This window comes from Micromys minutus, assembly GCF_963924665.1.
Source record: "Micromys minutus genome assembly, chromosome: 13".
NCBI lineage: Eukaryota > Metazoa > Chordata > Mammalia > Rodentia > Muridae > Micromys > Micromys minutus.
In genome coordinates, this window is record NC_137982.1 from 44,481,926 (window position 1) to 44,495,167 (window position 13,242).

Here is a 13,242-nt window from a genome sequence, read left to right on the forward strand (position 1 = left end):
GTGTCTGTGCCTCTATAGATTTCATGTGCCTTCTGTATATTTTACAAAAAGAAAATGTACAGATGACAAGTAAAAATGAAAAGACAGCCAGATGTTCTGCCCACACCTATATTTCCAGCACTTTACAGGGGAGACAAAAGGTTACCATAGGTTCAAGGCTAGCCTGATCTACATAGGGAGTTCCCAGACTCTGAGGTTAGAAGAGTAAGACCCTGTCTCAAAACAACAACAACAACAAAAAGCAAACAAACAAACAAAAACTTAAAAGGCAGTCATTCAAGCCCATTAGCAATTAGAAAAATAAAAACTGAGACAGTGACCAGTTTATGATCTGCCTGTGAAATGGGCGATCTTACCTGTTCCCCGAGGGCAGGAGATGGAGACCTCTGTGAACAGCAATGCAGCAAGATGTATACAAAACATAAAGCCCACCTATCTTATGAATTAGTCCCTAACAAAATAATAATACACAATAACGTATCATGACATGCAAAGATGTTCTCCTCTAACTACAGTGTTGTTAATAATAATGAAATGACTGTTTTTAAAAGGCTTCATCATCCATACAATGAAATAATACACAGCTACAAGAAACAGGACACATTTCCTATAAGCTGATGTGGAAAGAGCTCAGGGACATACTAAGAAAACCAAGTCACGGAATCACACATACATTGCGTAGTCCTAGTTCTAAATATATAAATATATACATATGTAGATGTATGGAAAACAGATCACAAATTTATACTCTAACCTGTCAGCAAGGGATGACGGGAATGCTGGTTGAAGATGAGGTAGTGAGGGCACTTTGTCATCGTCTTACACACACACACACACACACACACACACACACACACACACACACACGTAATTTCATGTCCTTGGACTACTTGTATAGTTTTAACTAACATAGCAAGGACAATTATGCTTTATGTTTTGTTCTAATGACACTAATCTAACACATTTAGAAATAGCCCACATTCAAATATCTTTTGTTCTTAGGGCTTCAAGAAAGCTCAGTTGTAGATACAGAGTTGTGAGCCACCAACTGATGATCACTGTGTAGGGCACTTAGTGACTTGGGCCATCTCCAGGTGCACCTCTAATGATATCTGCACACATCCTTACATCCATGGTCTCAGCCATGTTTTCCTAGAGCACTTCACTAAAGGTAGTAAGTCCTGGTGTCACCAATTCTCAAGAAACAACCACTGCAAAGTGTGGCTGTAGATCAGAAGTAGTTAAGAGCAAATGTGCATGTGTGTGGGCACGCGCCCACACCGACACACACACATGCGCTCAAGAGACCTTCTGAGGAAGTCATTCCGTCTGAACTCCCAACAAGGACCCAGGCCCACAAAAATCACCCGGTAGGAATGTCCCTTTCCCTCCCCCTAATTCCTTCTGTAACAAAGTATGCACTCCCTAAAAGCAGGAGAGCACAGACAAAAAAGCCCCAGGAGGAGACCTAGGAAGGACACCAACTCCGTGCAGACATTTTTGGTGTGCTTTTATTTTTGATTTGTATCATACTTTAACGAAGGTTAACTTCCAAACTTTACTCTTTCAGCATCTTGCCCTTTACCTTGCTGCATAGGAGAAAAGCAAAATGAAGCGGGCTGTGCTGGATCCCATCCTGTTCCCATGTGTGTGAGGACATGAGGAGCTGCTTCCAGCTGGCAGGAAAGTTACATTCGGCTCCACACTGGAAACACAGCACATGAGAGGCCCCAGGCTCTCCCGTCCACGGCATGCACCCTCGCCAAGCGGTGAGCATTAAGTTTTGCTCTGCCTTTTATCAGCACATACCTTCCGATTCCCGGATGGAAAACAAACTGAAACTGGATACATTCAACACTGATGCTTGATTTCCATAAGTTACCAAGAGGAGAAGGAATTTAACTTTAGTACATTTATTCTTACATGATTCTTAATAAAACACTTTCAAAACATTCTGTACAGTTCAAGCCACTCAGAACAGCATTACATGTCTATAAACGTGATTGGTTGGGATGAGGTGCCGAGGTGTCTCTCTACAAAGATGTACAATATGTACAATCACTGTAGGTATGAGCTGTGAAGAAGCAGAGTCTAGAACACGTAATTCATGCCAAGGCTCAGAAAACATTTCAACAAATAAGACTAAAGCTTGAAACTGCACTGTGGTTTTCCCTGGGCATATGATCACTTTATAAACAATACATGTATAGGTCGTATAGAAAGTGGTCGACCCCAGCGCAGACAGCACCGTGCAGCTGACTGGACACGGTACCACCCGTTTTCCTGGGCCTCGGTCTGTAGTTGCTACGTCATTGAGCTGCCGCCGCCGCTGCCTTGGGCTGAGCCACAGCTACGCTGGGAGACTTAAACTTAGGGAGGTAAAGGCCAAACTTGTTTTCAATGCCAGCGAAAGTAGCTGTAGCAAGTCTGTAGCCACCGATGTGATCGGGGTTGGCAGGAGGGAGGTCCGAGATGCGTGACTTTGGTGTTGGTTCTGAGCCAGATGGTTTGCTGTGGGGAAAAGGCAGACCATTGGTGAGCTCAGGGCTGCTGAAGGCAGTTGACACTTTGAGCACAGTCCCTGGTACCCATGCATCATGAAGAAGGCTCTCTCAATGTCTCGGGCACCTATCATGATATCCAGCCTCACCAGGACGTTGCTTTGATACACATCATATGCAAGACAAATGGCCCTGCCCCCAGTGCTTGTGTACACACATGAGCAGACTTTCAGGCAGGAAAAAAAATGGAAGAGAAGATGCACTTAATTAGTAACAGTCTTTGGGAAGCTGGCTATCTGTGGGCTTTCTGGTTTTCTACTTTTATTCAGGAAATGTGAAATGTATTGTAAAGGTATATGTATTGGTTTAATTTAAAAGCTTCTTAAGTAGTGGGCTCATAAAGCTTATTGCCGAAGAGAAACAAATTTAGTTCTTGCTTTACAATCTCTGAAGACACGGTATTTGGACAATGGGATGATAAAATTGGTGTTTTGCAGCTTTCTGATATGCTGGTCCCTCCACTACTTGGATCAACAGCAGAAGAGGGGTTCAGGGTCATGACAGCACACAAACAGTATCCAGGCTTCTGCCCAACAGCTAATAATCGCTTCCTTGCTTTGGATACAACTTCCCTGCAGACTCGACAAGCGACTGCTTGTCTCCCCAGGGTAAGCCTTGAGTGCTGAGTCTGCACCCTACAAACTGACTCACTGGGAAACCTCTCTTGGGAACCGTGTGTGTGAACATCTATGTACTAAGTGATGGGAAACAGTGAGCTCTCCTAAGTGTGAAAACAATGAAAAGCAATCACCGGAGTGTGACTACCGGTTGTGTCCCATCTCTCAGCATTCCCAAAGCAGCCCCGTAAACAGCACAAGCATGCATTTGGGTTTAGTGTCACTGTAAGGAGAAGTAGCTATACTTACTGGCCCCCAAAATCTAGGTAAAACCACCGCTGCAGAAGCTCGTAGGTAACCAGGGTGACACCAAACTGAGGTGAGGACCGAAACACCCGAGCTGGAAGAGAGACGGGGTAGAGTACACTTAACACTGGGATGGCTGCTACAAGGTGACCACTGAAGAGTCAGGGGCAGGACATGAAAGTCAGATGGCCGTTCTGTAGGACCCCTCAGCATCTACCTGCAGTCCCTTTCCAAAAGGCCGATGGCCCTTCTTCCCGGAGAATCTTCCGGAAACAGTCGATGACTCCGCTGTATGTTGTCTGGCCAGCCCTGGCCGCCACTTGCAGTCTTGTCTTGATAACATCAGCAGGGGTCACCAGAGAAGCAGCAGGCACACCTTAGGGGAGAAAGCCACAGTTAAACCTCCTAAAGAGTCCATATATCCAACAAGAAAATCCACAACTGTAACCATAGAGTTCCTTAAGCAGATACCGAGGCCGGCTAGTTGCTTGTTTCCAGTGAAACGCTTTGTTTTTTTCTTTCCTTTCTGAATTCAGGAGATGTCTCTATTGTACCATCCCAAAGAACAATGAGAGAGGGAGGGAGAGAAGCCGTGCTTCTGATAGGAATCCCCGCGTTCCCTTTCCGGCTTTAACAACCTTTATACGCTTTTCATCTTTAAATAAGATGTGAGGATTCTCACGTGTAACATCCATTTAATGCGCCACAAATTGCAAGGCATCGTGGTCTTGGATGATTCTTGCCAACCACACTGTGGGGTGAGGGTCAAAAGCATCAAGCGCTTGCCAGTCTGAGGTGCTAAGGGAGAGGCAGCTGAGCCTTCCTCAGACCAGCTCCTGTGACAGTCATTACAACCTGAATGGGAGCAGGCTAGGTAGGCATCCAGTTAAAGAGCAGCAGGGGAGCCAATCATCCAGAGGCCACTCCTCCCCAGTGCCCCGGCTCCCTGGGGTCACCTGAGCAGCAGCAGCAGGGACGCGGGAAGATGGATTTCTCAAGCATAGGTTTTGTTCATAAAACAAAAACAGACCTAGAAAGCAGCGTGACCTTCCCCAGGGGGAAGGAATTCAATTTGGCCCAAATATCACTGTGTCTGCGCTAGGCAGATGGAGCTGGTGGCTCTGAGGAGGCTCCCTTAAGAAGACCGATGCCAGTACTTCCCTTGATCAGCCCAGCACCCTATTTCCTTTCCTAGAGGAAAGCAGGTAAATTGCCTGCCTTCTGAGACAGGTCTCCAAATGTTCTCAGAACCTGCTAGTGAAGCTTGACTGGTAATAATTAGAAGAACCCACCTCTTTCTGAAAATATGTCAAATGTCTATAAGAAAGAAGCTGCTATGACTTGGGAACTTACGTGGTTCTGATGCCCACTGGAAGGTGCCGGGTCATTATCAACTTCAGAACAGTCTAATGAGTACAAGAAACGAGCTGGTGTGGGGGGCGGTGCGTGGTGCCAGGTTAACCGGGCATCTCTGCCTGTTCTCATTCAACTAACCAAGATCACAAATGCCAGAGGCTAAGGCATTTGTTGGACCCCAGACAAGGGCTCAAAGCCCTGGTTTCTTGTTTTTTGTTTGTTGGTTTGTTTGTTTTTAAAAGTAAGTTGGGGCTGGAGAGGTCCTGAGTTCAAATCCCAGCAACCACATGGTAGCTCACGACCATCTGTAATGAGATCTGATGCCCTCTTCTGGTGTGTCTGAAGACAGCTACAGTGTACTTATATATAATAAATAAATCTTTAAAAAAGAGGAAGTGGCCTTCTGGGGTCATAAGCAAGAACAGTGTATACATCTCAACACTCCCAGAAGCCAGGGCTCCAAACATTGGACACACATTACTTAGGGCAAGTAGTAGAAAAAGAAAACTCAGCAATTAAGAGCCCAGTGGTGGGGCTGGAGAGATGCTCAGTGATTAAGAGCACTGACTGCTCTCTCACAGGACCCGGGGTTGATTCCTAGCACCTTACGGCAACTTGAAACCATCTATGACTCCAGTTCCAGGGGGTCCGATACCTTCTGGCCTCATGCAGCAGCAGGCACGCATGTCGTGTACATACATACGTGCAGGCAAATGCACATGTTAAAAGCAAATAAATCCTGTTCTCATTTTTGCTGTTTTGTTTGTTTGTGTGTTTTCCATGTTGTGAGACAAGGTCTCGCTACGTATCTCAGGCTGTCCTGGAACCAGTCACTATACAGACTAGGCTGACCTCAAACCCACAGAGCTCTGCCTGTCTCTGCCTCCCACATGTAAATAAATCTAAAAAGACCCAAGCAGGGACCAGAGCCTTGTCCTGACTCTGCTGGGCTTTCTGCAGGTTCATGGCTAGCCGTGTGGAAGGCAGACACGTTTCCTTCCCCTGCTGTTTCTCTGTGTTGCTGCGCCTAAGGATGCCTGGTTGCTCTCTGCTATTCCAAGTCCCTGGTAACTCAGGAGTCGGGAAGGACAGGGATACACACACTCAGCTCCCTACCCCCCCAACCACTACTGTGAGTCATTCCTGCTACCAGGCTCCTCTCTCTGGTGGACTCTCTTCTGGGCCTAATCTGGTGTCTCGTTGCCTACACAGGGAAGGCAGGATGGATATGATGAACACCCTCTCCCCGCCAAGAAACACTCAGCCTATTACAGAGGGAGAAAGCAACTTAAGCAACCATTAACCAAGCTGAATGCTAAGGAAGGAGTTGAAAGCTGAGAGCAAGTGCTTCAGGATGCAGCTTTGGCCTAGCCAGCGAGCCGAAGTGGGACTTCTCTACCCTATGGGCAAGCATAAGGGCGGGCAGGGACTGTGCGTCAGCACTGGCTCAACAGAGCAACTGATCTGGCAAAGAACTTCACCTTAGTTGGCTGCACCCAAGGTTTTAAGAGCCCAGGAGGCTAAGAAACATGCTAATGATGGAAGCCCAATTTAGATGGGCAGATCTAATTTGGCTCCAAGTTGCTAAGCGGCATTAAGTTGTTTATCCACATTATGCAAATGTAATTAACACTCATCAGAATCTGAGTGTGTCCCCACAAAGGAGAAAAGGCGGTTGTATCCAGCTAAGTCAGATCCCAACAATAACTTCCAGAAATAAAGCTCCAAGTGAGAGATCCGCGTTTCCCAACAGAATCCTTTTGGCTAAGATGTGTGGTTACCTGCCATGGCTCCTGCGGTTAGGAGATTGATGCCTCCTACACGTCCGTTCTCGTCAGCCAGGAGGAGTTTGCAGTGAGCGTACACGGGAAAATAGATCGCGGAGAAGGGAATGTCTCGGAGGAAACACGCTTTGGCACCCTGTCACGTGGCGAGGAAACGGTGCAGAACAATTCGTGAATATGGTTTGACCGAATGAACAGAAAGTAGGCAGACCTCAGTGACAGGCTGAGATACCCTTCAAACAGCATTAGAGGTGGTGTGAGGGGAACTGGGGTGGGACAGAGCAAACATTCAGGGCAGGAAGCCTTCTAAAGGAAAACGGGCATCCTTCCAGGCTAACCCCAGGCGACTGCAGCATTTTGACAACAAAGAATCATCTAGCATTTCTAGAAATGCTTTATTTAGGGTTTTTTCTTTGTTCTTTTTTAAACTTTATTTAGCACGGCTGGAGAGATGGCTCAGTGGTTAAGAGCACTGACCGCTCTTCCAGAGGTCCTGAGTTCAATTCCCAGCACCCACATAGTAGCTCACAACTATGTATTAACTCCAGTTCCAAGGGGGTCTGACACCTTCCCACAGACAGACATGCAGGCAAAACACCAATGTGAAATAATAAATACGTTATCTGATAATTAACTCATTTTCTGTTGTAATCACACATGAGATCTATCCTCGTAAGTGATAAAGCAATGCAATAGTGACTCAGAGGATGCTCTGCTGCTGGTCTCTGCAGCTTGTCAACACGTAACTGGAACTTTCTGCAATTTAAGCAAGGCAACCTCTCAGGATTTATAGGGCTCTCAGACTTCCCAGATTGCTTGACCTGCTCAGCTCTGCTAGGGGTGGGGGTGGGGAGCTTGAGTGGGGACCCTCGTGGAAGGGGAAGCAGGAGAGGTGTTAGATCAGATCCTGGCAGGAATGGCTTGATTCCCAAGCCCCCTAAAACTAACAAATTACCAAGTCAACCTCAATCAGTTCTCAGCCTTGAGAGTGCCAGGCAGAATGCCAGATGCAGTGGAGAAAGAAAACTGTCCTTGGGAAGGCAGAGAGAAAAGCCCAGCGGCTCCCTGATCATTCCATGTACTGCCCATTCAAGACGGCCTGTCCTGGACATGGGCTGGGCCACGGCCACCTTCCTTACTATTGCCACCAACCCCTCCAGCCAGGCCTCACCAGACAAATGCTACAGCCAAGCACTGGGTTCCCATAGCTGCTATTATTACAACAACAAAAACATCCAAGGACTCTCACAGGACAATACCAACAGAACCAATATTTACGAATTCTGCTCAAGGGATGGCGGGGAGGGTGGGTGGGAAGAGGGAGTAGAGGTGCCTGTACGAGACACGCTCAGCTGCCAGCCTGGGCTCCAGAGCGCCCTGGGGCATGCAGTTCTCTTCTAGACGCTCCTAATTTCTAATTTGCAGTTACAGAGGTAAATTTACACATTTCAGTAGTTATGGATCTATAAATAAATTCAATGCTGTGCAAACACAGTCCCCTATAGAGGTGAAATCTCCGCATTTTCCCTCTACCAGGGAAAGGAACGGAAAAAAATACTCTCCTAGTTAAAGAAAAATACTGGCTTCTGCTCCATTACATCTGATCTGTAATGACGGTGGCGTAAGTATGCCAGCAGGGGGGGAATCTGTTTACTGACGTTCTGTGAAAGTACGGTAACTGTTGTTGTTTTTTAATGGAATTCATTATTGACAAACCCTCCTACTTAACTTCTTAAAGACTTGAATTCCGCCAAATTATACTATGTTTTTTCCACCATGGTCACAATGATTAAGACAAGAGAAGCCCCTCCTCGGATGATAACATAGTTAGACTCTAGGATCATTCTGGAATCCTAAAACTATCCAATGAGTACCAAAGAAACTTCTCAAAGACCCCATGGAATAAAGGCCAGGAGCATGAAGCCAGAGGTGCTATGGGACAAATGTCTAGCCAACAGTTCCATAAAAGCTAAAAATGACAACAGGAACATGTTTATCTTGGGGCACCTGTGTGGACATCCCTCTGCCTTTGTCCTGATTTCATTTGGGTTTTCTATCCCATAGGTCTCAGCTTGGGGTTGGGGTTGGGGTCATCCAGCTTCTTCATTCTTTCCTGTGTGTACTGTGTGTATACATGGCTGTACTGTGTACTGACTGGCATCGACTCACCTTGTACAGCCCAAAAAGTCCCAGGTCCTGAAGCACATTCAGGGCGCTGACTCTGGGTCCTGTGGTGATCTCTCCGGCCACCTGCAGGCGGATCTTCACTATCTCCAGAGGGTTGGTAAAGATGACCTGCGAGCCTCCAGCCTGCAGGCAAAGGGACACAAACAAGTTCTTTCCACACCAGAGCTGGTCTAGGGGTGTCAATGAAGGAAAAGGCAGGGAAGACGTCTCTAGTTTTCACCGGGGAAGGAGAGGCACACATGGCGTTCACGGAGATGTTCCGAAGATGCTTCACGTTACTCTCAGTTTGGGTTTGTGTCTATTTGAAATAAAGACTCAATCTCTAGCCCAACATCATTTAAACCTAACCCAAACACACTGTATTGACCAGGCTAAGCTAGACTTCACAGTGATTCTCCTGACTCCGCCTGCAGAATGCTGGGGTTGCACAAGAGCCACCATGACCGGATCTGGGTTTATTTCTATTTGAAATGTCAAGACCAAATCTCAGAACTAACCTTCAAGGATAACCTCAAGCATATTCAAAAGCAGCAAAATCAATAAACCCAATTTGGCAGACCCAAGCAAATGAAGACGTGCAGGGTGAGCTCCTGGTGAGAGGGGACGTTTGGCAGAGCATTGATCCAGCAACTTGCAGAAAGGTGAACACAGCCTTAGGCCCACAGAGGGGCCTTCATCAGAGATGCATCTACTCCGGTTCTTACCCTGCCCTTGCACAAACCTCTGAGCCTGGACCAGGGACACCCATATAAAAGGAAGGAGTTTGGGGAAAGAAACTTCAGTATTATTTCAAGACTAAACCAAGGGAAAAAGAAAAACCTTTAAGACAGAGCTGGGAACCGGAATCACTCGGAGTGTAACACCCTCAGATCATGGCACATGCCACGTTCTGGTGGTGAATGAGAAACAGGTTTGATTTTAAATAATCAGAGTGTATTTGCATCTGAAGTCTGCCAACGAGTGTGGGGGGTGGGGAGGGAATGTTTAAAATAACCGCTACAACTCCCTTTTCGGTTTCTGTAATATAAAGATGCGCATATGTGCATGATCACGGACATATAAAAATAAATAAAATACACATTTTCTCTACAATCGAAGAACTCTCATTTGCATATTCTTGTCTTAAACTGTGGCTGTTTACATTATATAATCAAAACTATATTCATACAATATTCATAATTGTAATGGTATCCATATAATCATAATCATTATACAGTCATAACAGCCGCAGAGCGTGTTCAGATCACATAGGAAGTCTGAGTCTGTGATGGGCAGGGCGGTTCCACAGGTGTCCAGACAGCACTGAGGTCCACCCGTCCTCCTCCACATCTGCCTATGCCCCTGACCCTCCCAGACCCCCTTCCAAAGGACAGCTCCTTAACACTCTGGGGACACAGCCCTCTTCAAAACCTTCGGTTCAGATCCTGACCCTTCAGCACTCATGACTTTGAGAGCCACACTGGCCCTAGATTCCTTTCCTTCTCTGGACTTGAACTCCCCAGGGAACTAATCCCCTTTTGTCTTGAGGAAGCCCAGACCACCAGCAGGCCCCCAGGTCCCCCAACTGGGATATTCTGACCCAATTTTACATGTTGATTTGCCCGTGTTTCTTTCTTTTATAATCTGCTGCTCTGCAGGTAGACAGGGGCGTTTCAGTGTTTCCGGCTAAGCAAACAACACTTTCAAAAGGATTGCTGGGTGAAAAATTATGTTAAAATGATAATCCAAGTAATTACTCCTGTAGCTAGAATTAAAGACCAAACCAATTGAAAAGTTTACGATTTCCCTGAAAATCGCTTTTTTTTTTAAACAATGGTTGCAAAGACTGTCTTTGGGAAAACATGCTTTATATTCTACACTAAAGCAGATTAAAATAAAAAGATAAGAACTATACTTTTTTTTTATTATAATCCTTCAGATTTACCACCACCAGTGTGTCAGCCTTTAGGTGGTAAGTGTTAAATATGGACATTATGTTGAAATCAGCACAAAGTCCTTTCATGGGTTTTGTTTGTTTGTTTGGTTGGTTGGTTGTTTAGTTGGTTGGTTAGGGTTTCTCTGTATAGTCCTGGCTGCCCTAGTATTCCAGACTGGCCTCGAACTCACTGAGATCTGGCTGGCTGGGATCAAAGGCCTGTACCTCTACTGCTGGGTTGGCCTTTTAAATTCACCAGTATTTAAACACTGGTGAATTCAAACACTGGCGAATTCTGGGAGGTCTCCTTCTCTTGACCTTCTTTTCTCTCATCTGATCCTCTTAGAAATGACCTCCAGCTGACTTAGCTTTGCCCTCTTCCTACAGTTTCCCAAATTTCTCAGTGTACAAGCTTTCTTCTAAATTACCATTAAAACAGTATAATGGAGAAAAGGAGCCAACAACACTCGTTACACACATAGTCACATCAATTGTTATACATGTTGAAGGCGAGCATCTCAGTTCCCACAGGACACCCTGGAACACAGAAACAAGTGGTCAAAATGGATCTCCCAGCAACGGAGCAAGGCGACCATAAACAGTGGAGTTGGAGCCTGGCGTCCGTCTACTGGGTCATCCCCATGTGGTCCGTAGATTTTAAGGAGTCAAATTTTTATCCGTTCAATAATGTTTGTTCATGGCTTTAAACTTGTTTTACATGTTTAAACTTTACAATAGAACTAGAATCATATAGGTAAATTATCTCAAGAAACACTGTAACGTTTTAGAAATGATAAGCCTGCTATTTAATTTGTCCAAATATTTAGATGCAGCTGGAGAGACTCAGTAGATAAGAAAGCTTGCTCTGCAAACATAAAAGCAAGGGTTCAAGTGCCCAGACCCCATATAAACAGCAAGGCTTCGCTAGGTATAGGTGAACCTCCAGGCTGTGGCAGGTAGAGACAGGAGGTTCATTTGGGCTTGATCACCAGCCTAGCTCAAGGTTCAGTGAGAGATCCTGTACACACACACACACACACACACACATACACACACAGACATACATATATACTACAACACATGCAAACATATATGCACACATACACAGACATGCATATATACAACAACACACACAAACATATATGCATGCATACACACACACACACACACACACACACATTTATAACACAGGCCGGATGTAGTGGCTGGAACTTTTAGTCTCTGAACTTAAGTAGAAACAGGAGGATCTCTGTGAGTTCGAGGCCAGCCTGGTCTATAGAGTGAATTCCAGGCAACCGGGGAGACAGAATGAGGCCCTGTCCCAAAAGTAAATAAAAAATTATATATATAATTATATATATAACGAAACTTGGGATGTGGGATGTTTATAGCACTCAAAGAGAAGCATACACCGTGAACACGTGATGTCCTTCTCTAAGGGTTGTGGAGTGAGGACTGAGGCTCTGGACAGCCTTTAACTCTGTGTTTCTCCCATGCTAGGACTGACTTCCATGACAGTAAAACAGCTCCCGGCAGGGAAACGCTCTGTTCACAGCAGATATAATCATCTAATGAATACATTTCCACGAGAACAGTAATGTCCCAGTGAAGATGCACCTGTGTTTGTACCAGCATGTAGTTTGTGGCCTCTCAAAGCAATAAAATTACACAGAAAACAATCAAGTGCCCAATAAGAAAACAGTTACAATTATATCACAAAGCACTGTGATCTGGCTTTAAAAATGCCAAATCACTTATGAATGTAAAATATTTGCTATAAATTTCATTATCATTATGTCCAAATTTACTTAAGATGAGCAAAATTGAAGAGGCTTTCGATGACGTGATTAGCTGCATTGGAGAAGAGAGAGGCAGCGGCTTAGAGGAGGTCACCACCCGCCCTATTGTGAGCCCCAGCCCCAGGGAGGTCAGCCATGCTCCGGAGCACAATTAGCAGAGCTGGGGTGGCCCCTTTCCAGACCTCCTGTCTAAGTTTGATCATTTTAACACTTTTAGTGAATTTTTAAGTGAGTTGGTAGTAGGAACCATGGATTCAAAACCTTAGAAAGCTTATATATGGGCTGGAGAGATGGCTTTTATAAATAGTACCAACTGCTCCTCCAGAGGTCCTGAGTTCAATTCCCAGCAACCACATGGTGGCTCACAACCATCTGTAATGGGATCTGATGCCCTCTTCTGGTGTGTCTGAAGACAGCGACAGTGTATGTGTGTATGTGTGTGTGTGTGTGTGTGTGTGTGTGTGTGTGTGTAATCTTTAAAAAAAACAAAACACAAACCTTAGAATAAATAAGGGGAGCACTATGGTCTGAATATGGATATATGTGTCTATATATATTCATATAGATGCTGATCCTTGAAGATTCATAGGTTGGAATCTTTTACCCAAGAAGGTAGAACCTTGGGAAGTGACCATGTCCTAATGGCTGTGCCCCTGTGGATGCGATTAGTATGCTACAAAAGACGAAGACAGCTGCTTTGTTCCTTCCTCCACACGAGGAAGTAGGGCAGCACTGAGATCCAGAGAGCAAGGATCACCACAGTGAATCTGATGGGGC

At 45.4% G+C, this 13,242-nt stretch overlaps 1 protein-coding gene across 1 annotated transcript in view; it reads right to left on the minus strand.

Annotated features, from left to right (window-relative positions):
* Positions 1 to 1,493: 1,493 nt before the first annotated feature.
* SLC25A12 (solute carrier family 25 member 12) overlaps positions 1,494 to 13,242 on the minus strand; it is a 63,667-nt gene continuing 51,918 nt past the window's right edge. The window contains exons 12-16 of the mRNA XM_080927734.1: positions 8,734 to 8,874; positions 6,562 to 6,700; positions 3,642 to 3,800; positions 3,428 to 3,518; positions 1,494 to 2,511 (exon numbers count right to left, since the gene is read on the minus strand). Of these exons, the coding sequence (XP_080783860.1) occupies positions 2,310 to 2,511; positions 3,428 to 3,518; positions 3,642 to 3,800; positions 6,562 to 6,700; positions 8,734 to 8,874 (732 nt within the window). The 3' untranslated portion in view covers positions 1,494 to 2,309. The remainder of the gene's footprint in view (positions 2,512 to 3,427; positions 3,519 to 3,641; positions 3,801 to 6,561; positions 6,701 to 8,733; positions 8,875 to 13,242) is intronic.